Source organism: Octopus bimaculoides, chromosome 4 (genome assembly GCF_046866305.1).
Source record: "Octopus bimaculoides isolate indiv1 chromosome 4, ASM4686630v1, whole genome shotgun sequence".
In the NCBI taxonomy this organism is placed as follows: domain Eukaryota; kingdom Metazoa; phylum Mollusca; class Cephalopoda; order Octopoda; family Octopodidae; genus Octopus; species Octopus bimaculoides.
In genome coordinates, this window is record NC_142931.1 from 122,914,904 (window position 1) to 122,940,991 (window position 26,088).

The following is a 26,088-nucleotide window of genomic DNA, read 5'->3' on the forward strand; positions in this document are numbered from 1 at the left end:
GGTGATGAATGTGGCGGCTGTGGTGGTGACTGTTGGTAGCAGCAGCAGTGGTGGTGGCCCGTTGTCATCATAGTCGTTGTCATAGTTTTTTTTATTACTGTTTTACACCATTCTCCCATGTTTGCACAGCTGAACTGGTATATTTGTTGGAACTGTTATTTTGTTTTTACAGCTGGATGCTCCCCCACTTCCTACTCTTAACTACTCATCCATGAATCAAATTTGGATCTTGTATTCTGTTCAGTCAGTCAAACTGGAATGGGAGTGGGGGGAGGAAAAGGTTATATGACTAGTTCGGTGGCGGGAGGGGGGATTACACAATGGTTGTAGTTGTATAAGATTTGAACTAATAATCACCTTAACATTGTAGTTATTTCATCTTTTTTTTTTATATTGATTGATTATTGTTTTTCATTTATTCATAAATTTGTTTTATTTTACTAGATGGAATGGAGTTCAGTGGTGTGCAAGTTACTGGACATTCCCATGACAATCTTTCCTGAACTCAAAGACACAAGGTAATCTTGAGGTTATGTAGAGGACATTATTATTTTTCAGTTCTATATTTAAGAGATGAGGAATTATGTACATTATTTACACTATTTACGTTATTTATATTTGACGGATATTTGTCCTCGTCTTGTTTGTTGTTAAGCACAACATTTCGGCTGATATACCACTCCAGCCTTTCATCAGGTGTCTTGGGGAAATTTTGAACCTGAGTTCTCATTCCTAAGGTATTTTTTGATGTTGTTATTATTATCATTAAGGTCACTGCCTGGAATCGAACTCGGAATCTTGGGGTTAGTAGCCCGTGCTCTTAACAACTACGCCATAAGTAGTTGGCATCTCTCACTTGCATTGTTCTCATATCCTGACTGGAAAAAATTTACATTTTTTTTTTTTTACCATACAAAACCTAACATCAGTAATTATAAAAACCTTAAGTGGAATTAACTGGTATCATTGCCAAGAATGCGATGCAGGCAAATCCAAAGAATCAGTCTTAAAGTCTACTGTAATAATGATAATACTAATAATAATAATAATAATAATGGTAATAATAATAATCCTTTCTACTATAGGCACACAAGGCCTGGATTTCGTGGGGAGGGGGATTGTCGATTACATTGACCTTAGTGTTTCACTGGTACTTAAATTGTTGACCCCAAAATGATGAAAGGCAAAGTCAACCTCAGCAGGATTTGAACTCAGAACATAAGGATGGACAAAATGCCACTAAGCATTTTGCCTGGCATGCTAACAATTCTGTCAGCTTGCTGCCTTTCATAATAATAATAAAGATGTTAATAATTTGATTCCAGGATTGAAAAGAAAGAGGATGAAAAATGAAAAAAATACAATCCCTTCAAATTTGAAATAGGAAGAAGTTGGAATATGAGAACTGTCAAGGTCATGCCCATAATAATTGGTGCGTTGGGAACAGTAAGCAAAGATATAAACAAATGGCTGAAGGAGGTTGGAATTGAATGCTCTGTAGAGCTCCTACAGCAAGTTTGTTTCTTATGGACAGCAAGGATTATCCTGAGAGTTCTAAGTACTTGAAAGACTACTGAAAACTACCCGAGGTTACAGGTAGTAACCTGCTGCCTACATAAATTCTACCAAGGAATAAGACCAAACCTGAGTCAAACCAAATGATAATAATGTTAGACATAGCTGAAGTTTAAAATGATATTATCACTTGCAATGTCACACAAATAGATCTAAAGACCTAGTATTTGGTGATGTGCAGCTAATTACTCTTTATTTCTCTATTGTATAATTTTTTTTTTATCTCTTGCAGTGGATTATTTGGCAAGTGTGATCCTCAGATTTTGGGTGCTGCTATCCCCATCACTGGTATTGTAAGTATCATATTTATACACTCTCTTTCCTTTGTGGATCCGTTGATTCATATATATATATATGTATATATATATATATATATATATATATATATCCCAACCCTCATGTACAGCTTCCTTTGTAGATAGGGCATGTGAATTGGTTAGAGAGGTGAAGTGTATCTCTTAGTGTATGCCTAGTGTATGATCTTATTTAGGGACTTCGATTGGTTAGGTTGCATGTCGACGCAATAGAGTAAGAAACAAATTGCACCAATACCAACCAATGAGAGTGGTAGACATAACGGGATCCAAATAGCACCCAAAGGTTAGCTGTTATCTGATACATTCAGATGTATGTATATATAATAAAGGAGAGAGGTATTTCACTAGAGTGTTCACTACAATCTCTATGGTTGGATGCCCTTCCTAACACCAATCACTTTACAGAGTGTGGGTGCTTTTACGTGATTGTATATTTTTAGAATGACATTGTCAGGTAAGTGAGGTCGGCAGGATCTGGTCAGTTTGAATCTAAAACAGATTGAATATTTTGGCCTGATATGGCTGGTTTAAATGCTAAAGGGTTAATAGAGAGAATACCTTTTGAGAAAATACTTAGAATAACTTTGGTTACATAACTGCTCAGTTAGACTGACCTGGGACTAAACAACTTGAATCTTTATTCACTTTTTTACTTATTCTATCTGTGATTTATAATGTTTTTTTCTTTATATATCTCACAGGTAGCTGATCAGCAAGGAGCTATGTTTGGAGACTGCTGTTACACTGTTGGTGACGTAAAATGTACAATGGGTTCTGGAACCTTCATTGATCTAAATACTGGCAATCAACCTCATGCTTCCATTGCAGGTATTGTATGAATGTAATCAATTTAACTGTCCCCAGTACCTATCCGCCCACAAAAAGTCAAAATAGTCCTTGGTGATATATGAACTCCAAAAATGTTAAGTGACATTACTAAATATTATAATGTATAAGTGTAAGAGTCAATTGAGGAATTGTCTAAGTGTAAGAGGCAATGGAAGAATTGAGACAGTTTGAGAATATTACGGAGTAATTAAACTGAGACTAATTATATGTAAATGAGATAGAAATTCTAAAAGGTTGAAGTTCTTGGATTGGAAGACTGGAGGCAAGAGGAGGCACGATATGGATGATTAGCTAACTCTGAGGTGCAGCAACCACTGTTAGGGTGTTCAGCTCATGATCATAAGATCGTGGTTTCGATTCTTAGACGCAGCAGTCCGTTGTGTTCTTGAGCAAAACACTTCATTTCATGTTGCTCCAGTCCACTCAGCATGCAAAAATGAGTAATCCTGCAACAGACTGACATTCTGTCCAGGTAGGGAATATATATGCCATGAAACCAGGAAACCAACCTTTATGATTCAAGAAGGTAGTTTTACTTTTTACCTTACTGCAGTGTAATATAATAAGATTTCTGACATAGGCAAAAGGCTATAAATTTTTAGAAATTAAAATTGATTTACTCAACCTCAGTATATTAGTAAAACAAACTTTATCATTCCTTGTAAAAGATGAAAGACAAGACCAACACTGGCTGGATTTCAACTCAGAATGTAGACATAACTAAATACTGTAAGACATTTTTTGTCTAGCATTTTACCATTTATGCCATCCTCTGCCTTTTGATATTTTTTCCATCATCAAGTTGTTTAAAACAAGCAAGTAACATTTTTTGCTATAATATTTAAAATAAGGATTTCTAACATAGGCATGTAGTCAGACATTTTATGCTAGGGATTATATCAACTCCAGCATTTTACTAGAACTTATTTCATCAGCCCCAGAAAGATAAAAGACAAACTTGATCCGAGTAGGATTGGAGCTACTGATAGTTTTCCATATCACTTTAATGATTTTTGCCTGTCTGCCACCCTTATCATCATTATTAGTATTATTATTATTATTATTGTTATTATTATTATTATTATTATTAAGACAGCAGTAAGCTGGCAGAATTGTTTGCACATCAGGCAAAATGCTTAGCAGCATTTCACCCATCAGTACATTCTGAGTTCAGATTCCACTGAGGTTGACTTTACCTTTCTTCCTTTCAGAGTCAATAAAAATAAGTACCAGTTGAGCACTGGTATCGATTTACCCACTTCTCTGGCCCTTGTACTAAAATTTTAAACCATTATTATTATTATTATTATCCATCAAGGTCGACTTTACCTTTCATCCTTTCGGGGTTGATAAATTAAGTACCAGTTATGCACTGGGCTCGATGAAATCGACTAGCCCCTCCCAAAAGAGAATTTCAGGGCTTGTGCATATAACAGAAAGGATTATTAGTATTATCATTGTTGTTGTAAGACATCAAATCAGCTGAGTCGTTAGAGGATCAGTTAGATTGTCTTATAGTAATCCTTCCTAAGGCACCAACCTAGCAGAATCATTAGTGCGCTGAACAAAATGCTTAGTGGTATTTCATCTACATTATTCAAATATAGAATGGTATTCCACCTGTCACTACATTCTGAGTTCAAATTCTGCCAAGGTCAACTTTGCCTTTCATCCTCTCAGGGTCAGTTGAACACTGGGGTCAATGTAATCAACCTGTTCTCTCTCTCAAAATTACTGGCCTTGTGGCAAAATTTGAAACTATTATTATTATTATTATTATTATTATTATTATTATTATTATTATTATTATTATCATTATTATTACCAATGATATTAAAATAAATAATGATAATAATAATAATAATAATAATAATAATACTAGCGAATATTGATAATCTTGTATATATTTGAATAACATTTTACTAAAACTTTGCCTCAATAAATAATACTATCTTTCACCCTTTTTTTTTTTTTTTTAATCAGGCCTGTATCCATTAGTAGGTTGGAAAATTGGTTCTGAACTTGTATTTATAGCTGAAGGTGTATCATCAGACAGTGGCTGTGTACTGGAATGGGCAAAAAGTTTAAGTGAGTAACAAAATAACTTGATTTTATTTCATCAATAAATTATAAGATGATTATGTAAGAACCATCTCATGAGTATCAATAATATCAAAAGCTGATAAGAGACCCTCTACAGTGTCACTCAATTTGTTAAATGTAACAGCTAAATCTTCCCCAATTCATTTATCTGACACCCCTGTCTTCAAAAGAGGGAAGGATACATTAGATAATGTGATCCTAAATATCAATAACACCCCCAAACATGGGCTGGTCATGGCTGGAATGCCTTTGATCAAGGTTGACCTGGAGCTAAACAACAATGGTAAAGTTAAGGATGTAGGTGCTGTAGGTCATTGCTTACATATTTTCATAGTATGGAATCAATATGGCAAGAATGCTGGTCAAATGGCTACTTTTGTGATGCCTACTTAAGCAAAGCTTCAGATCAACAAGGTTGTTGCTACATCACCACTTGACGTGCTAGATATAACAGCCAGGTCTTCTTCAAATTGCACCTACTATCTTAAAAAAAAATGGGAAGACACATAAAAAGCATCCATACTGGCACCACATAAAAAAAAGCATGTGTGCCAGCAGCACATAAAGAGCACCCAGGCAAGTGCCATATATAGAGCACTCAGTATACTCTATAAAATGGTTGGTGTTAGGAAGGGCATCCAGCTGTAGAAACCATGCCAAAACAGATGACTGGAGCCTAGGTCAGCCTTCCGGCTTGCCAGCTCCTGTCTAAACCATCCAACTCATTCCAGCATGGAAAAAACAAACATTAAAGGATGATGATGATGACATTGGATGATGTAATCGTAAATAAATATATAAAAAGGCAAGATCATTATGACTGGAATGACTTTGCTTATGGTCCTGCTGACATGTGGCTAAACAACATTTGTAACATCAAGCAAAGCTACTTGGCCAGAGTGGTATACAACAGCAATACTGACAACATAGACTGTTCCCAGGGAAGAAAGAAAGATATGTGAAGCAATGTTGGAACTTATTTAGTCAACATGGGATGACAGAGACAACCAAGTGCTTAACAGGCAATGTTTGTTATGTTTTAGCCCAAGGTTAGTCCTGTTTCTGGAGACCTTATGATCTGAGGCTTTCCTACTATGATCTCCTATCCTTTTAGAAGTGTGTTAGCACTACATTAACCAATGTGTCCTTTCATTTCCTTAGACAGTAGGGTATGATTTAAGGCAGATAAGGTGACTATTATAGCAGGCTGAGCACTCATCTAAAAGCTCCCTCACTGTTTGCTGCTGCTGCTAGTGTTGTTATTTAGCCCAGGGACCATCTCGATTGAGCAGTTCCATGCTCAAAAGTATTTCAACTATAACCGTCTTGTCTTTTTTGCCCCATTTACAGTGAACTCTAGAACCATGAAATTTGATGTGTCCTTTTGTAATAAGGAAATTTGACTGCTGTTTCTGGCATGTCAAGTGATGCTGATGTTGGTGTGGTTTGATATTATTTTGTCAACACTTGTGTTGTATGTTTGAGAGAAGAGGATATTAGGGTGGGCGAACCAATGTACCAAATATAATTTACCCAAACCCATATCTATCGGTGTGTGTATATATATATATATATATATATATATATATACTCTTTACTCTTTTACTTGTTTCAGTCATTTGACTGTGGCCATGCTGGAGCACCACCTTTAGTCGAGCAAATCGACCCCAGGACTTATTCTTTGGAAGCTTAGTACTTATTCTATCGGTCTATTTTGCCGAACCGCTAAGTTACGGGGACGTAAATACACCACTATCGGTTGTCAAGCGATGTTGGGGGGACAAACACAGACACACAAACAGATACACACCACACACATACATATATATATATACGACGGGCTTCTTTCAGTTTCCGTCTACCAAATCCACTCACAAGGCTTTGGTCAGCCCGAGGCTATAGTAGAAGATACATTGCCCAAGCTGCCACGCAGTGGGAATGAACCCGGAACCATGTGGTTGGTAAGCAAGCTACTTACCACTCCTTCGCCTATATATATATATATATATATATATATATATATATATATATATACATTATCTTCATCATCAATATTTTTTGTCTGGCTTCCCTGCTGGCATGGATTAGACAAAATACCTCACTCACAGTCTGTTTTGTTGTTTATGACATGCTTATGTGAGAAAAAGGAAGGAGAAAAGAGTGAGAGAGAGAGAAAGAGAGTTGGAGAAAGAGCAAAGGAGTTTCATGAGAATCAAATAAGTTCTAATCTCCACTGTGTTGACTTTTGTCATATGTTGGAGCATACACCCACACAAAGAAGCAATACATGGGACCCCTTCTTCTCCCCCTTCAGGTTGGACCCTATACAAGTGTAATAGCAACATAAGTAGAAACTAGACAGACAGACAAAGAGAGGGTGGAGGGACATTCTACATAGTCCCCTTGTTTTTTTGTTTTTTTTTTTACTTCAACATCAACCACAATGACTAATACAGCAATCTCAACAATTACAACTTGCTCAACCTGCTAAAAAATAGTAGCCTAATCTCTCCCAAATCTCTTCTTACCATCTTCAAAGAAAATGAACAAAAGAAAGAAACATTGATTAGTGTAGTCCTACAGCAATGTCTGAAAAAGTCTTTGATTACAGGTTTGCTGGATTGTGGTTTACCTGTGGCTAAGCAACAACTACAATAACAACAACAACAGCTATCATCACCTTAAGGGTTTTGATGGTACCGGTTGTGGTAGTTGTTATTGTAGGGATTGTTTTGGTGTTGGTGTTGGTGGTGGCAGTTGTTGTATTGTTTTGTTGTGGTGTTGGTGGTGGCGGCAGCGGTGGTGCTGCTGCTGGTGCCAATGATGATGATGATAATGAAACTGCTACCAGCACAGTTAACAACCACCACCAAAACATCAGCTACAACACAGCCATTGCAATCAGCTGCAACAGTAACATCATCATCATCTGATTCAATAGCAACCAGCATAACAACACCAACAGAAGCAGCAGGAACAGCAAGAGCAACAACATTGACTTCACAGTAGAACTAAAAGCTCCTATAATTTATTGTATACAATGATACAAGTTTAGTGGGGGGGGGGGTGATAACCAGATTACATGACCAATGAAGACATGTATATTTTTTTACCTTTTACTTCTTTCACACACACACACACACACACACACACACACACAGAAAGAGAAAAAGAGAGGGAGAGAGGCTTCTTTCAGTTTCTTATTTCTTTACTGCCCACAAGGAGCTACATACAGAGGGGACAAACAAGGACAGACAAACGGATTAAGTCAATTACATCGACCCCAGTGCATAACTGGTACTTAATTTATCGACCCCGAAAGGATGAAAGGCTAAGTCGACCTCGGCTGAATTTGAACTCAGAACGTAGCGGCAGACGAAATACCGCTATGCATTTCGACTGGCGTGCTAACATTTCTGCCAGTTCGCCGCCTTCTTTCAGTTTCTGTCTACCAAACCCACTTACAAGGCTTTGGTTCGCCTGGGGCTATAGTAGCTCCCATTAGTGTTGTTATAGTAGAAGACATTTGCCCAAGGTGCCACACAGTGGGATTGAACCTGGAGCCATGTGGTTGGGAAGCAAACTTTGTAGCTATCACACAGCCATGCCTGCACCTATAACATTTATTTATTGCTAACAAAATATCATTGTTCATTGCACAAGATAATGATGATAGTGATGGTACTGATGATGTTGGAAGTAGAAGTGTGTAGCTGGCCATGTTGCTGCTGCTGCTGTTGCTGTTGTTGTTTAGATTCAAATTTACCTTCATTGAGCATACTTATGATTACCTCTTTCATAACCAAATTACTCTTGGAATACACTGCCTTTGTTTCAATTAATTTTGAAAGCAATGAAGAATTTAGTTAAATAACTGTTTTTTTATTGATCTGGTGTTTGGAACTTAAATTAGCAAGAAATTTTGATGGATGGTTTTAATTTATGGGACAAAGTGGTGAGAAAAGATCTTCAGATGTTGGACCTCACTGAGGAGATGACAAGGTACTGAGACCTCTGGCAATTTGCTGTGCTTAAGAAGACACGTTAAGCTAAGTAAAATCGTAGTCATCCATACATACAGGCATGTCCTTTATGGCCATGCCCCCAACTCCCTCTCCTAGCTGAGAGGTCTTTGTCTTGCAAGTGCCAGTGTCACATAAAATGCACTTGTGCCAGTGCCACATAAATGTACTGTACTGGTTGCACATAAAAAGTACTCAGCATTTTCTATAAAGTGGTTGGCATTAAGAAGAGCATCCATCCATAGAAATCATGCCAAAACTGGCAATTGGAGCCTGGCCAGCTCCTGTCAAACCGTCCAATCCATGCCAGCATGGAAAACAGATGTTAACCCTTTAGCATTTAAACCGGCCATATCCGGCCCAAATAGTCTACCTGTTCTATGTTCAAACTGGCCTGATCTGGCTTTGCACACTTATCCTACAATGTCATTCTAAGAATAAGCAACTACATCCTCAAAATTTTAATGCTACGATGTCTTTGCATGATTAATTCAAAACAATTTGATTACATAAGCATTACATTTGACAGATTAATCTGAATACTAAAGGGTTAAACAATGATGATGATGATCCCTTTGAAAAACATGAAGTTTTTTTTTATGTAATGGTACCAGGGGCAATCTCAGGAGTTGGTACCAAAAAGGTTAAAGCCATTCCAGCCATGTTTACCCCATATTTTATTCAGGCACTGTATATCTAAGAGTACATTATCTAATGTAACCTTCTTTTCTTTCAGGCAGCAAGGGATGATTTGAAGGAAATTTAGCTGCTATTTCTAATAGTTTGAGAAACCACATAACAGGTCCGACTGTTATGCTATTGATAGCAATTGATGGTATTGGTAATGAGTGGCAAAGATAATGATGATGATGATGATGATGATGAGGATGATGATGATGATGATGATGATGATGATGATGGTAATAGTGCCATTACTAATACTGGTGCTGATGGGAATAATAGTAACTTCTGGTAGTTGAACAGCAGTGGTAGCAGTGATGGTTGTATTGGCAATGATGGTATTGTTTATGTGTTGGAGGTAGGAGGGATTAAATGAAATAAATATGGGTGTGGTCACTTGACAGAATTTACAGCTTTGTTTGCAAAGTCCCCTTGTTTAACTTAAGTTATCATAGCCTCCACCACCAACAGCTAAGAAAGAAGCCTCTATGTGGTAGCTTAACCTGTTAAAAATAGCAGCTATACCTCTCTCATATTACACCCTGCCTTCTTGAAAGTGGAACACATTGGATACTATGGTCCTAGACACTCTGTCTGGGAGAAGACAAGCAAATCATGGCTAGGAAATCTTTAAGACTATCCATCTTGTATCTTTTACTTGTCTTAGTCATTGAACTGTGGCTTTGAAGAGTTTTAGTTGACCAGATTGACCCCAGTACTTGTGCGTTTTTTAAAGTCTGGTACATATTCTATTGGTCTGTTTTGCTGAACTGCTAGCTTACAGGGATGTAAACAAACCAACGTTGGTTATAAGATGGTGTGTGTGTGTGACAAACCCTGACACAAAATCACTTAGATACACACACACACATATGGCATTTATGCACTGCTTCTGTCTATCAAACTCACTTACAAGGCATTGGTTGGCTTGAGGCTGTAGTAGAAAACACTTGCCCTACCAAAGTGCCATATATTGGAACTGAACCCAAAAGTATGTGGTTGCAAAGTGAGCTTCTTAACCACACAGCCATGCCTCTGCCTATTTCTGTTAAAATACACTTACTGTGTTTGAATTAATTTTGAAAATAATGGAAAAATTTAGTAAAATAACTCTGTCGTTGTTAAACTAATGTTTGGAACAGAAATTAACATGGAATTTTGATGGAACATTTTAATTTAAATCACTTGGAAGCATTTATTTTGTATCATAGAAACAAACATAGTCTCAGGCAGGTTATTATCAAAAGGTTTAATCAAAGTTCTGCTTGATCAATGCTGATGTAGAGCTAAACAACTGTTATTGGCTGAACAAATAAAGCAGCTCTATAAAGTCTACTAAAAATACATCTCTTTCAAATCACACCAGACTTTATTAAGAAATGAATAATACATTACATCAGTGGTTCTCAGTGGGGGTCCATATAAGATTTTGTTGCTAAAATTTATCAGCAATAAATAGGTTATACTTCTACAATACACAAAATATTTTATCAATTTTTTTAATACAATTCCTAGCAATATTTGATTATAAAAGTATAATAGGATCTTTTTTAAATATCAAATGGCCATGAGGGTGCACTTGGGAGTAAAACAAGAATTAAAGAGGTCCATAGGTAAAAAAAAATGGCTGAGAAACACTGCGCTAGATGATGTGGTCTTAATTACACTATATCTTAGAAATGGCCACAGCTATTTGTGAAAGGTCTGCTGAATCAGGGCTGCACTGAGGCTTAACAACAGCTTTAGCAGCAACAGTAACCATGAGTCAACAGAGAGACTATATGATATTACACCCTGTTATCATAACAAAAAGAAAGAAAAAAAGAACACATGAAATAATGTAGTGCTAGATATACAATGTCTGAATAAAAGACATTCTTTTTATTCTTTCTCTTGTTCTTCCCCTCTCGCTAGTTTTCTTTCTTTCACTTTGACTCTGTTGTTCACTCATTCTCTCACGCTAGTTTCCCTGGTACCATTTAAAATGAGAGACTAATTTTTCCTGGGATAGGGCACTGATCTATAGTAGATAGTATTTTCTGCCTGTTATATGAAATGAACTCAGCATCACACGATAACAAATACAGTGATACTTCTTACAACTGAATTTTTATACATCCTTGTAGTACCTACTTACACCTAAGTAGACTGCACCACAATGTACCCATATATTTATCAACCAATTGCTTGCATTCTTGATCTGTTTCCATGTCTGATGGTCTGTCTTCTCCTGTTTCCATATTTTTGCTCTCTATGGTCTCAACCATGTATCTGTCTATCTATCTATATCTCTATATATATCTATTGGGACAGACATATTTCTGTCTGCCCACTCTGACTGAAGATACATTTCCGTCAACTTCTCAGTCTATAGAGACAACACTGTGTTTATCTGCCTGGTTATCTGTATGTTTATCTCTTAGTTGTCCACTTCTCTGAGTATCTGCCAACCCATCCATCTCTCCACCCATTCATTCTTCTGTTCATATCTTTGTCTGTTTTTACCAAACTGTCCCTGGTTTCTGTCTTTCTCTCTCTATCCACCTCTGCTTTTCTTTCCTTCTCTTTGTCTAACTCTCTGTACACTTGGCTGTCTTCTTGTTCTGTGCTTCCCAAACAAATTTTGTCATGGATTCCTGATGCAATTTTCCAAAAATTGCAGAACCCATACATCAACGACAGTTATGCCATCCTAACTTTAATAAGACATTAAATGAAACAAAAATTATTTTAAGAGAGAACTTATAAGAGACAAATAAAAAAAACATGTAGTAACTTGATATTTTGAAAATGGTGAATGCTATTTCTTATAAAATAAATTTTTATCAACTTCTTTTATTAAAAGACGCATTATTGCAAAATCCCCAAATTTTTTTCACAAAATCCACTTTGAGAAATATTTGTCTATTTCTTTCTCTCTGTTTCTCACTTTTGCTCTCTCTTTCTCTGATTGTCTTTCACTTTGTTTCTTTCTCTCTCTCTTTCTCTCACACTCTTCCTTCCCTCTCTCGTCCTCTTTTCTTTCTCTCTCTCTCTCTCTATTTATGACATTTGTTACATTCCATTCCAAATACTGGATTTTACATTTGCAATTTCTCTCTTGTGTATATACATATCAGTATATGTGTGATGTGCATACATGTATTACAGATGTATGTGTCATGTGTGTGAGAGAGACAGAGAGAGAGAGAGGTTAAACCTGCAAGGTTGGGAAGCCATGTGTCTCATTGTATAACTTGTCATTCAGTACTGCAACCATTGCAAAACAGCTGCACCACTTCCCAACCTCAAATCTGCAACCACCACCATCACCTCCCAACACTGCCCTACTATCTAAGATGTCATTTAATCCTTCTTGGCCTGAAATTCATCAACTGAAATGGTAGGATAATTTACTCTAGATTTACAGAGTTTGCAGACTTTCTCACTCTGTATTACACATCACAGAGGGATTCTCTCTCTCTTTCTTTTACACCACTGAGACATTTTATCTCTCTCCCTCTTTCTCCTCTCTCTCTCTATCTCTCATCTCTGAGACATTGTACCTCTCTCTCTCTCTCTCTTAATTTCTCTTTGTCACTCTTCTTATTTCTTATTTTTCTTCTATACTTCACTCTATTTTTCTCATACTTTCTTTATTCTCTTTCTCCCAGTCTCTGTCTTTTCATTATCTCTTTCTATCCTTTTAACATCTCAACCTTTTCTTCTTATCTTTTCACACCTTTCCTTCCTCTTATCTGCATATCCCAGTATTGCTTGTTTCTTATTCCAGTATTTCTTTTTATTCTGCTTGACCTACTAGAATTAGCAACCAAATTTTTCAAATGATATCCGACTGTCTTAAAAAAAAAAATGAATAACATTGTTCTCGGTACACTGTCTGAATAATAAAAAAAAAGAGATGGTCACAGCTGGAATGTCTGGATCAAGACTAGGCAACATTCCAGTATTACTCTATCTTGTTCCTCCAATTTTATTCAAAAATTCTTTTGTTATCTCATCATAAAGTAATGGTCCAATGATAGGGTCATTTCCTCTCCTTCTCTCTCTCTCTCTCCCCCCATGCCTGGTTTAAAATGCAGAAAATGCCACAAGAGCATCTGTACTACTCCTTCAGCAGTTGAAGACTCATAGAGGGAAGGAATCTCATCATCTTTTATTCTTTTTTACTTGCCATCATTTCTTTCTCGTTTTAATCCATCATTCCCTTTCTATCATCTACCATGTCATTCCTTTCTTGTTATCTATCCCATCATTCTTTTCTTCATATCCTTTCATTTTATCTCATCTTTCCTTCCTTCATATCAATCCCATTATTCCTTTCTTCATATCCCATCATTCTCTTCTTCATAACACAGCATTTATTTCTTCATATACAATCATCATCATCATCATCATCATCAGTTTGTTTTTCCATGTTTGCATGGGTTGGATAGGCCCTCTCCAGCACAGTACCTTGCCACTTGTTACCATCTCCTTGGTGATATTCCACCTCCTGATGTCAATTTCCCCATATCTTCTATTTTCCTTGAGCTTCTCTTCCACTGAGATCATTTGGGCCTTCTTTCCCCAACTGACATTCTCCATACACATTACAAATCTGTATCAGCTCAGTCTTCTCTCTTGCATGCTACATCTGATTCCTCATACCTAGTTTTTCTCTCAGCTTCTCTCTGCTTCATTGTTCATGCACACCAACATTGCACTTTCAGTGGAGCATGCTCCCTTCATTTCTTTCTAGTTTTCACACATCCTCAGCATTCAATGCTCCTGTTTTTGTGACCATTTAACATTACACTTCAAACACAAGTGTCATAGAATCTACAGTTCGCACAGACACAGACACAGAGAGAGAGAGAGAGAAATCCTTTGTTTCCAGCAGCAGTAATAGCTCTCTGAACTTTTTCCACCCTATGCTTACTCTTGTTACTATGCTTTTGAAACAAACTCCTCTACATCTAATTAGGTCACCTAATTAATAGAAACTACCAATTACTTTTAGGAAACCCTTTGAGTATTTGAAAGAATTTATTTCATGTGTACCCCTACTTTTGACTATTGTATATTTGCTGCTTATGAAGTGTAGATTATACAAAACAGTTATGAGCACTAATCATGGGTGCCTATTCTGTTTTTGTTATTTGGGGTTGTTTTTCTAATTAAGATTGATACTTAGAAATAGGTTATATGTAATTTATATTTAAGGCCTTAACCATTAAATGAATTTTAATTGTTAAATGTATAGCTTAAATATCACACACACACACATTCATATATCTGCCTTTCTGCTATGGTCCCAGACCAACCAGAGCCTTGTGAGCACATTCAGTCGGTAAGACACGTGTGTGTGTGTGCATGCACGCACTTGTGTTTGTTTACATCTGTGATTGCATGGAAGCTGTGACATACAGCTGGTGTTGCTGTTGGCAATTCTCCTGTCAACAAATCGTCTGCTCCCTTCGCCCAAAGCAGAGTAACAGGAAAGTAAGTTTAGCAAGAGGTAAGGCATCCAACTGTAAAACAATGCCTCAATAACATATTCATCCAACCCATGTTGGCATGGAAAAGTGGATATGAAAAAAAATGAATGAATGAACCCTCAACTCCATAAACACAGGCAATGAGATAGCCTCTTTATTGTTGCTTAACCTGAATCATCTGCTAGAAATTTCAGTCTAATCTCTCTTAAATTACATTCAATTGCTTTGAAAAGGGAGGATGTTGTATAATGTAGTTCTAGGCATACAATACTTCAGAGAAAGATTGGTTGGTCATAAGTGGAATGCTTCTTATAATAGTCAGAGCTGGCTTGGGGTTAAATCACTGAAGCAATTATATAAACATATACAGTATACTCATGTGAAGGTGCATGGCTCAGTGGTTAGAGCATTGAGCTTACAATCATGATGTAGTGAGTTCACAATCATGATGTAGTGGACCAGGCTGTGTGTTGTGTTCTTGAACAAGACACTTTATTTCACATTGCTCCAGTTCACTCATCTGTAGAAAAGAATTGCAACATCACTGGTGCCAAGTCGTATCAGCCTTTGCCTTTCTTTTGGATAACATCAGTGGTGTGGAAAAGGGAGGCTGGTATGCATGGGTGACTGCTGGCCTTCCATAAACAACCTTGCCTGGATTTGTGCCTCAGAGGGTAACTTTCTAGGTGCAATTCTATGGTCATTCATGACTGAAGGGGGGGTCTCTCTATACATATTCACCTGTCTAACTGGACAGCAAGAGAAGCCATATGATTTCTGAAAATCTACTGAATTGCATGGTCTCTTGTGGAGGAAGACAAGTATGGACGAGGGTGGAATGTGAAGTAAGGAGTAAAAAGAAAGTGTTTAGTAGAGGAATGTGAATGAAAAGAAGATGTAGTATCAAAAAATAACCTATTTTCTAATCATTTGTTTTCTTTGCAGGTATATTTGAAGAGGAATCCAAGCTAGCAGACATTGCAGAATCAGTTCCTGGTGAGTAACAACTGAAGTATTAAGGTCACCATACCAAAACCACCATCATCACCTCATTCCCATCATATACAGCAGTGGTTCTCAACCAGGGTCCATATGGTCCTTAGGGCCCATATGAGATTTTGTTGTTAAAATTTATGTGCATTAAATTGGTTATACTTCTTCAATACACAAAATAGTTTAACAGTTTTTTTATACAATTCCTAAGAATATTTGAATATAAAAATGTAATAGGATTTTTTTAAACATTGAATCGCTATGGGGGTCCAGCAGAGTAAACTAGGAATCAAGAGGTTCCATAGACTAGAAATGGTTGAGAACCACTGATATATAATATGACACAATCACCATCACTAAGATATGCTCTTTTCTATCTTTATATATACATATATATATATATATACAACATATAATTTTTCTACTTTTTTTTCCAGATAATGGCGGGGTTTATTTTGTGGCTGCATTCAGTGGATTACAGGTGAGTGAATTATGTTACCTATTAATTACTTATAGCTGCTATCATGTTACAATAATGACATTTTAGTAACATACAGGTGAATCAGTATTCTTATGTATAACTAAGCGACATACAAATGGGTGGATAAAATAATGACACAGTATTTAGTGACATACAGGTGAATAGATCTTATGACAAAGTATTTTACTGCCTTTTATATAACTGGGTTTTATCATATGAGTGGTGCTATACGAATGTTTTTTTTGTTTTAGTAAGCACAGGTTTCAATTTATATACGAAGGGCGTGTATAGTCTATTGAATTTACACTATTGTTAGTATTGGATGGAGAAAATGTGTCATAAGGTAAAGGTAGAACACTAGTTAACTTCTTTCACTTTCCGTATTCATCTCCTGTCTTAATGTTTTGGACATTAGTCCTTATATATATATATGTATATGTGTATGTCTGTATACATATTTATATATATATAAATGGCAATTTCTGTAGCTAGAGTGTGTGCCACCCAGGGTGTGACAATTAAATTGTGTTTGTATGTTTCATGTGTACTGAAATAAAATATATATATTATTGTCTTTGTGACAGGCTCCAATCAATGATGACACAGCAGTAACAACTATGATAGGAATGACACCAAATACAGCCAAAGCACATGTTGTAAGAGCCATCTTGGAATCTTTGGCTTTTCGTTTCAAACTTCTTTATGAAACAATGTTGACAGAGACAAAGTTACCAATTTCATCTGTAAGGTAAAGTACTATCTCATCTCTCCACAATCATTGCTCGTTTCTTTCTCATCTAGATGATCTTTTGCCTCTTCCACTACCCTCTAGTCAGGATGTGTGTGTGTGTGTGTGTACAGTCTCTCAGTGTTTCTCTCTTTCTCTCTCTTGCTTCAATTCAAGAGACTTTCCTATTTTCAGTAACCTTCTTCTATGGAGAAAATAGTAAAAGAAGTTAACTTTTAGTTAGTCAAATCTCATTTAGTTAATATCATTGGTAAAGGAATAAAATATATTTATTTTTTTATTTCCTTATCATCACTTGATCTCTCCTCCACACACCAATATACCCACCAATATATAATGTGAAGTAAGCACTGCACTTCCTCTTCATTGCCTTTATCACTCTTTTACTCTTACACTTTTAACACTACTTTTCCATTTCCTGCCTTCCTTATCTTTCTTTCAAGCAACACTTTATCCATCCATTTATAATTTGAAATAATATGACATATCCTCCTACTCGATCTTCCCTACTGTCCTGTCACTCTCTTTCTCTCCTATTAGCCTCTTCTTTAACATTGTCTCTGTTTAGTCCCTCCTGCATCACTATGAACCTTGCTCTTCCCTTCCCTTTTCCCTTATCTCACCCATTATTCCCACCCCAACACTCTTTCTTGTTATTCCTCTCTTCTAACATCCTTTCACAACTCTAAGTCTGTTCCATTTGCCATGGAGTTAGTTCTCTTTCGTCTTGCAAACGATAAAGCTATCCCTTCAGTGCTGGTGCCATAAAAAAACACCCAGTACATACAGACCGTGCTAAAAATGAGACATTGGAGCAAGATGTGGTTCTTGAATTCTTTGAATAGTGTTAAAATCATTTAACCCTTTAGCATTTAAACCGGCCAAAATTATTCTGCTTGTTTTATGTTCAAACTGGCCAAATCTGGTCTCTCACACCAACCCTACAATATCGTTTTAAAAATTAACAGCTACCTCATCAAAATCTCATAGCTACAAGATAATGCATGATAAGTTCAAAACAATGTGGATGAAAAAGCATTAATTTTGGCAGAATAATCCAAACACTAAAGGGTTAAACAATACCAGCTTGGAAAACTGACATAAAATAATGATGATATTGATGGTTCACAAGAAGGGTCCTAAACATGAATAAAATACGACAAGAATGCAAAGTGTATTGATAGAGCTAACAAGGGTAGCAGGTTTAACATATTTAATATTATCAGATGACACTTGGAGGTCTTCAGCAAAGTTCACTTTATTCAAATCATTTCATAGACTCCTGTTTCCCTCCCCATCCACATTGTTTTACCTTTGTTCCCAGTATCAGCTGTGTCAATATTTGGGTGGGCCTTCAGAAGTCATGAGTCCTGTCCCTTCTTCTTTGGTTATCGTTTGTTTTACCTCTATTTTTCCATGCTAGCATGATTTAGACAAATGTACTATTGAGGCATTGTTTTATAGTTGAATACTCTTACTGTTGCTAATCCTTACCTGTTTTTCAAGTAAAGAATCTATTTCACATATCTTCAAAGGCACAAAGCCAGTGAATGATATTTGTTGATTGGAGAAATGGCATTGCTGCTTGTGGCTTAGAATATCCAGAGAAGCACAAATGTATACAAATTTACAACAGGCTTCTTTCAGTTTCTTTCCTACAAATCCACACACAAGGCTTTGGTCAGCTTAGGGCTGTAGTAGAAGGCCTTTGCCTAAAGTGTCACACAGTGGGACTGAACTTGAAACTATGTAGTCAGGAAGTGAACTTCTTAACCACACAGCCATGCTTATACCTCATATATATATAAAAGAAAAAACAGAAAATGGCACAAATGAAGAATAGATAGCATCAATTTAAGTCAACGAATGAGAGTCATCTAAAACCTTGAAACTGTCCAATCAAAAACATGGACTAATGGTTCCAACCTTATGAAGTCTATCAGATTTAATATAACTGGCATGTACTATTTGTCCACTTACACATTTGTGTCAAAACACACACGTAAATAGACATGTAAGTTTTAAAGAAAAGTAAATTGTACAAATGCCTTAAGAAGAAGAAGGTTGGTTACATTCAGCACCAAATAAGCTGACAAAAATATATCTGAAATTTAAGAATTTTCCTTTAAGAAATAATCTTCATGAATCACATTAAACCAAAGTTTAAGAACAATTGTGAGCTACTTAATTTTTTATAGGTTGATTGGAACTTGGTTTATGATTCAACATCTTTTTATTTTTGTATTGCCTTTTATTATAGCTAGCTTCACTGTTATATCATAGTCACATTTAGACCACTTTTCAGGTATGGTTTACACTTTAAAATATCTCTTTACATTTGTTTAACAATGCCTCAAGTAAATCACCCTATTTTTACTTTCATATATAATGTTCTGTTTGCTTGTTCGTAGGACCAACAAAAAAGTACTCAGTCCAGTGAGAGTGTCATTTAATGAATAAAGGAGTTGTATGTGTGCTACTGAAAGTTTCAAGCTCAGATAGTGCACAGAACATTATACAAGCCTATCTGATTACTGCACTTTCTGATCATGAATCTTGAAGTAGCTCATGTATAACTCCTATTCATCAAATGATATTTATATGCATATATGTACACACACACACACACACACTGTTTAGATGGACAGATAATGGAAAAAGGTACCCAATATCATGTAGTATATAGTCATTCAAAATCTGATTCATTTTGTTGCTTCTTCAAGTTTCTTACTTGCATGAGTTCATTCAGGTGACTGAGTGATGAATATGTTGTTAACTGAGCAAAATCATACAAGCGATAAATTCGAAATAGTGACAGACTTAATCACCAGCTTCAAACAAGTGTGTGTGTGTGTGTGTGTGTGTGTGTGTGTGTGTGTGTGTGTGTGTGTGTGTGTTGGTTTGGCAATGCAAACAGGAAATTAGAACTCAAAACATGAGCATTTTACCAATTACAATCAATGTGTGTGTGTGTGTGTGTATACACATTAATTGCAATTGGTAAAATATATATGCTCATGTTTTTGAGTTCTAATGCCAGTGATGGAGAGCAGTGGTGGCTCTACACATGATGATACCACTGGAACCACTAACTTAGAATGATCCCAGCCATATCAAGCAAAAGCATGAAGCCAAGCCGAGCCATGTGTGTGAATACACTCACATGCAAAAAAAGATTTTGATTATGTGTAAAATAAAATCTATATTATCTAGGTTGAGTAGTAGACAGATAACAAGATTTGTTACATTTGAACATAATGAAGGTATCATAAGATTTCCTTTCTTTTCAGAGTCAATGGTGGTGTCTCCAACAACAGGTTCGTGCTGCAACTGATGTCAGACCTCACAAGCCAAGTGATTGAAAAGTCAAAATTTACAGACATGACAAACCTTGGTGTAGCGTTTCTGGCTGGACTCGGTCATGGTACTAAACATTTCCATTTTAATTGCTAGCCATTACTATAAACAGTTGTGGCCACACATGATCATATGTTCAGACTTGCTATCGCTTTAGTGCTATGCTCCCAAGCATGGTACTATACTCTCTATTTCAGTCCAGCTAGGTGAAGGTACATGCCTTTATTGACAAGGATACAGAAAGTAGGGACAATATATAAAAATGAATTTTATTAGTAGTTTTTATTTTTTGATGGTGGGATGGGGCTCAAATTGTTCAGACATGTGTTTTATGCATTCTAGATGTGATAGCTCCTATTTTTATTTTAGATATTATGTATACATGGCATTACATTATTCAATGTCCCTAATTTTAAGATTGCTATTTGAAAGATATTTGGTTGCTACTTCTTGGTCAAATGACCCCCATATGACTGTTTTGATGAGAAAGCCTCTAATCAGCTGAAAGATAATATGACCATATATTCCCTATTGTCATCTTTTCTGAGCAACTTCTAATATTTTTTTATGCAACTTTGATGTGGGTATATATAGAAGATAGATTCATCTAGAATGATCTCCATTCACAATGGACTTGCCATGTATCTAAGAAGCCCTGTAGACACATTCTAAATCCTTTCTTTTCTCTTTTTGCATTTTTTTTGGGGGGGGGTCAGGTATGCAGAAGTAGGATGATTACTTCTGTAGGAGAAATTGGTTTTACAGTTAATTGTTGCCCTATTTTCTGCAAATTCTTCAACCATAAAGTAGTTGAAGAATTACTTGTAGCAGTCAGGTTACTGGAGCAAGTAGAATCATGAGCTTTGCTCAAGAGCAAACCGAATAGGTGTAATGTTCCAAATTATTGATATAAGATATTTTACAAAGATGCTTTAAATATTTTACAAAGATAACTTTACAAAAGTTATAAGATATATTACAAAGATTTTTTTATTTTGCAGGTATTTGGAAATGTAAAGAAGAATTGTTCAAACTACGGGGCTGTGATCGGGTATATACACCTCAGAAAAAATGGAACAAGTATAAAAATATCTTCCGCACATGGGAAAGAGCTGTTAACAGATCTAAGAAATGGTATTCTCAGCAGTGAGTGGGTGCATAATTTTGATGCAGTTGACATTTTATATTAAAAACAAATGGACCTATAGTTCTGTTGTTGTTGTCACTTAGATTTCCCACACACATACCCAAGTCAGTTTTTATCAAATAGACATGATGAAAGCTGTTCCAATTATGACCATCCCAACTTTATTTTTAAAAGATGATGGGATGTGATTTGATTTCTTTCGGATCAAGGGGCCATACAGAGGCTTCCTTATTGGTTTTATTTTACTCTCAAAGTCTTAAATCCAGTATGGGCAACTTTTCCAAGAAGTGAACCACACGAGACATGGCTCATTATCAGGTGGGCCACACTACTAAAAAAAAATTCAATTTTTCATAGGGCAGGCCATTCAGAAAGTCCAGCAGGCTGCAGCTTATCCATAACAGTCTTAGAGAGTGGTGTGAGAAAAGAAAGATATCCCCAGACAGAGATATGTGTTAAACCAGGTAATATATTTCTAAGGATGGAGGCATGACTCTGTGATTAAGTTGGCTTTACAATTACATGGTTTCAGGTTGGATCCCATGCTGCATCACCTTTGGCAAGTGTCTTTGATTATAGCCTTGGGTCAACCAAAACTTTGTAATTGAATTTTAGACCGAGAGACCATTTCTGGTTTTGGGTTGTAAACATAATCTGTTAATTTGCTTAACACCACTACCTGACCTTCGATTATGTTTAGGAGTTTTGTTTGATGCAAGCATTAAGATCAGGTTTCTCTGCCTAAGGATAATTTCCTTCCCATAGTCTCAGGATTGTGAACAGAGTAATTGAGTAACAGGCAAAACACTTCCTCCTCTAAGCTAATGTGAGAAAGAGATCACCAAAGCAGATGTTTAGGATGAACAAAGTTTATATATATAATGGGATCAATGTGTGTTGCATCATTTTCTTGCTGTAACGAACTTATAGAGGAGAATATGCTGAAGAACTGCTAACCATGAGGAATGGCAAAAAGAGGCATTAGTTGAGCGACATTGGTGCTGAGAACAGGCACAAGCAGAAATGAACCTACATTGATTTGTATGCTGGAAAATATGATATAACTAAAACAACACATGACTTCTGATGACTGAAAACATAACACTTTCTGATTGATAAAAGTTGACAAAATCATAGACATTTTATTTCTTCTGGAAGAGAGAGAGAGAGAGAGAGGTAAAAAAGAAAAAAGACCAAAACAGATTTTTTTTTTATCCTCCTTTACATTTCTTGAAATAATCTTGTAAGAAAATCAGTACATGTATTGACAGACTGAGATGTTGTTGGCATGGAGAAAATCACTAGAGAGCAGTAAGTAATTTTCCACCAAAATACATGCATACTCAAAAGGGTGACTGCTTGAAAATTCATCACAAATTAGGGTAGCAAGTGAAAAGGGGATTTTTTTTTTTTTTTCAATGTTGAATCTTCAAGGACTATTCTGAAGGTGGGAATAGAGACCAAAAGAAAGAAATGTGAATAATTATTTAAACACAGAAGTTTCCAAAATAAATAATGAAATTATTGAAGATTTCTGAAATGGCTTAAATCTAAAAAAACAAATGCGATGCCTGCCAATTATAGGATATTGACTCACAAGCCATTTATTTAGTTCATCACATTAATAAATGATGATGGTTTCTTACAATGGCACAAGGCCACAAATTTATAAAGGGAGAGACATAGTAATTTGAAATTACTCTATACATGACTAAACTTTATTTTATCAATCTCAGAAGAATGGCAGGCAAAGCCGACCTTGGCAGAATTTGAATTTAAAATCTAAAGGAATGTACCTGAAGGTGTATTTTTGTTCAGCATTCCATTGCCCTATTAATTACAGGCACAAGGCCAGAAATTTGGCGGGAGGAGCTAGTTGATTACAACAACCTCTGTACTTCATTAGTACTTTATTTTAATGCCCTTGGAAGAATGAAAAGTAAAGTTGATCTCAGCAGGCTTTGAACTCAGAACGTAACAAGCAGGAACAAATACTGCAAAGAATTTTGTCCAATACCTTTAATGATTCTGTCAAACAACTGCTCATGAATTAATTTAACATAGGCATGAGACCATAAATTGAAGAGGTGGGGAAATTGCCCCACACAACTTCATCAGAAGACAAAGGTAAAGGGACCTTACAAAAGTGCTTTGAATGTAAAGGCATATTTTCTGATAGTTTGGGGATTCTGCAACTCACCGCTTTAATAATATTAATGATGATTTCTAACATAGCCACAAGTTTTCAGTCCATTTTAATCAAACTCAGTAATTGACTGGTACTTATTTTATCAACTCCTTAATGATGAAAAGAAAAGCCCATCTCACTGAGATTCAATCTAAGAATGTAAAGAGATGTCACTAAATGCTGCAAGGTGTTTTGTCCAACACTCTATTCTGATTAATCCACCACCCTCTAAGAATAAAAATAAGCAAGTTAGGCGAATAGAGTTAGCTGTCTTGGGAGCATGGTATGTCGGTAATGAGATAAAATTTACAAATAATCACGACTAGACAGCTGGTAGCCTATCCACTTGCCTTGCCATATCCCTATTAATTAGTTGGGTCATTTAAAAAATTTATGGAAGAGGAAGCAACAAGAATGTGTAGTATTTTTGCCTTTCCCTCAAGCCTTAGAAATATAAATGAAATAACCTCAACAAGAAAATCAAGTCTGAAGTGATTTGCTAAAAACTTACTGTCACTTCATGATCTATCAGCACAGGATTAATTATTATGTTGATGGTGATGATAACAATTGCTGAATTAGGCAAAATGCGACAAATTTGAGGGAAAGATATAGTTGATTGCATCTATATCCTCCAGTATTTCACAGGAACTTAGTTTATCAAACCCAGAAGGATGAAAGGTAAAATCAACCCTAGTGGATTTGAACTCACAGTAATGGAAGGGACATAAATAAATACTACAAGGCATTTTTTTTTGTTTACTGGTCAACCAATTCCACCAATCCATTGCCCTGATAATAGTAGTATTCTTTGGTTAACAGTGTTTAATAACTGAACAGAAATTTAATAATTTTGATGAAAACCATATGTAAACTGCCATGATGCCTGACTGATGTGATACATGTATTTTTAGGGTAAAATGTTTGTCGAAGACCTTTTTGTCATTGTCGCATGGTCAGTCAATGACTTATGGTAATGTTAGAGAAAATGATTGGAGGAAGGGGAGATAACTAAAAGTTAGAATGACTTTAGTTGAGTGACTTCAACCGAGACACATTAGAGCTGCAAGGAGAAGGTTATTGGACCATTGTCAAGCAATTGTCATGTGAGTAAGCGCTGAGAACATTAGAGCGAAAACACTCAGCACAGAGGTCTGAATTTGAAGACTCCTTCTCAACTGACATTGGCGACTGTCCATTTGTAGAATCGATAGCACCCCCATGAGAATATGCCAACCAGGGAAGCACGGAACGTCCAGCGAAACAAGCGACCAGCAATTGATGGTGGTGGACACCTGAAATAAAAATAAATATAAAAAAATGAAAAAACATGAAAATGAACATTGTTACAAAACAAATAATCCTTTCTACTATAAGCACAAGGCTGAAATTTGGGGGGTGGGGGCTGGGGGACTGTCAATTACATCACCCCCCCAGCGAGCAACTGGTACTTATTTCCTCAAGTCTGAAAGGATGAAAGGCGAAGTCAACATTGGCAGAATTTGAATTCAGGATGTAAAACCAGAAGAAATGGTGATAAGCATTTTGCCTGGTGTGGTGGTAACCATTCTGTCACTTGCCACCTTATGGATAATAAATAATATCAATATTTTCTATTATAGGCAAAAGGCCTGAACTTTTAAGGGAGTAGGGCAAATCAATTACATCTTTCCCAGTGCTCAATTGGCACTTATTTTATTGACCCCGAAAAGATGAAAGGCAAAGTCGACTGAGGCAAAATTTAAACTCAGAATGCAGAAACAGACGAAATACCTGGTGTGTTTATGATTTTTCCAGCTCACTGCCTTCACAAAGCAAATAATAATGCTAACATGATCATCATTATTATCAGACGTGTCTTTCATGCTGACATGAGGTGGACGATTTGACAAGAGTTGGCAAGCCAGAGGACTTTGGCAAGCTGTATTGTTTGCTTTGGAATGGTTTCTACGACTGGATGCCATCTTAATGCTAACCACTTTGTAGAGTGTAGTAGGTGCTTTTTACATGGCACCAGTACTAGTGAAGTCACTAAGTAACCTACAAGACAAAGATTTCTTAACTGAGAGGGGGAGTGGTATTGAGTGAGGTGGCTTTGTGCCAGGTGATGAAAGGTTAAACTATGATAGAGTGACAGAAACAAGTGT

General features: G+C 36.3%; 2 protein-coding genes across 6 annotated transcripts in view; one reads left to right on the top strand and one right to left on the bottom strand.

Annotated features, from left to right (window-relative positions):
- LOC106880303 (glycerol kinase 5) overlaps nucleotides 1-21,813 on the top strand; it is a 134,740-nt gene extending 112,927 nt beyond the window's left edge. For all 4 annotated transcript variants that reach the window (XM_052967407.2, XM_052967406.2, XM_089351332.1 and 1 more), the window contains 9 exons: nucleotides 445-518; nucleotides 1,808-1,868; nucleotides 2,594-2,720; nucleotides 4,725-4,829; nucleotides 15,973-16,023; nucleotides 16,458-16,501; nucleotides 17,086-17,249; nucleotides 20,540-20,673; nucleotides 21,608-21,813. In XM_052967407.2, the coding sequence (XP_052823367.1) occupies nucleotides 445-518; nucleotides 1,808-1,868; nucleotides 2,594-2,720; nucleotides 4,725-4,829; nucleotides 15,973-16,023; nucleotides 16,458-16,501; nucleotides 17,086-17,249; nucleotides 20,540-20,673; nucleotides 21,608-21,756 (909 nt within the window). In that variant the 3' untranslated portion in view covers nucleotides 21,757-21,813. The remainder of the gene's footprint in view (nucleotides 1-444; nucleotides 519-1,807; nucleotides 1,869-2,593; nucleotides 2,721-4,724; nucleotides 4,830-15,972; nucleotides 16,024-16,457; nucleotides 16,502-17,085; nucleotides 17,250-20,539; nucleotides 20,674-21,607) is intronic.
- Nucleotides 21,814-22,858: 1,045 nt separating this feature from the next.
- The window catches only part of LOC106880304 (traB domain-containing protein), a 30,824-nt gene continuing 27,594 nt past the window's right edge, over nucleotides 22,859-26,088 (bottom strand). For both annotated transcript variants that reach the window (XM_014930179.3, XM_014930180.3), the window contains exon 9: nucleotides 22,859-25,236. In XM_014930179.3, coding sequence (XP_014785665.1) covers nucleotides 25,116-25,236 — 121 coding nt within the window. In that variant the 3' untranslated portion in view covers nucleotides 22,859-25,115. The remainder of the gene's footprint in view (nucleotides 25,237-26,088) is intronic.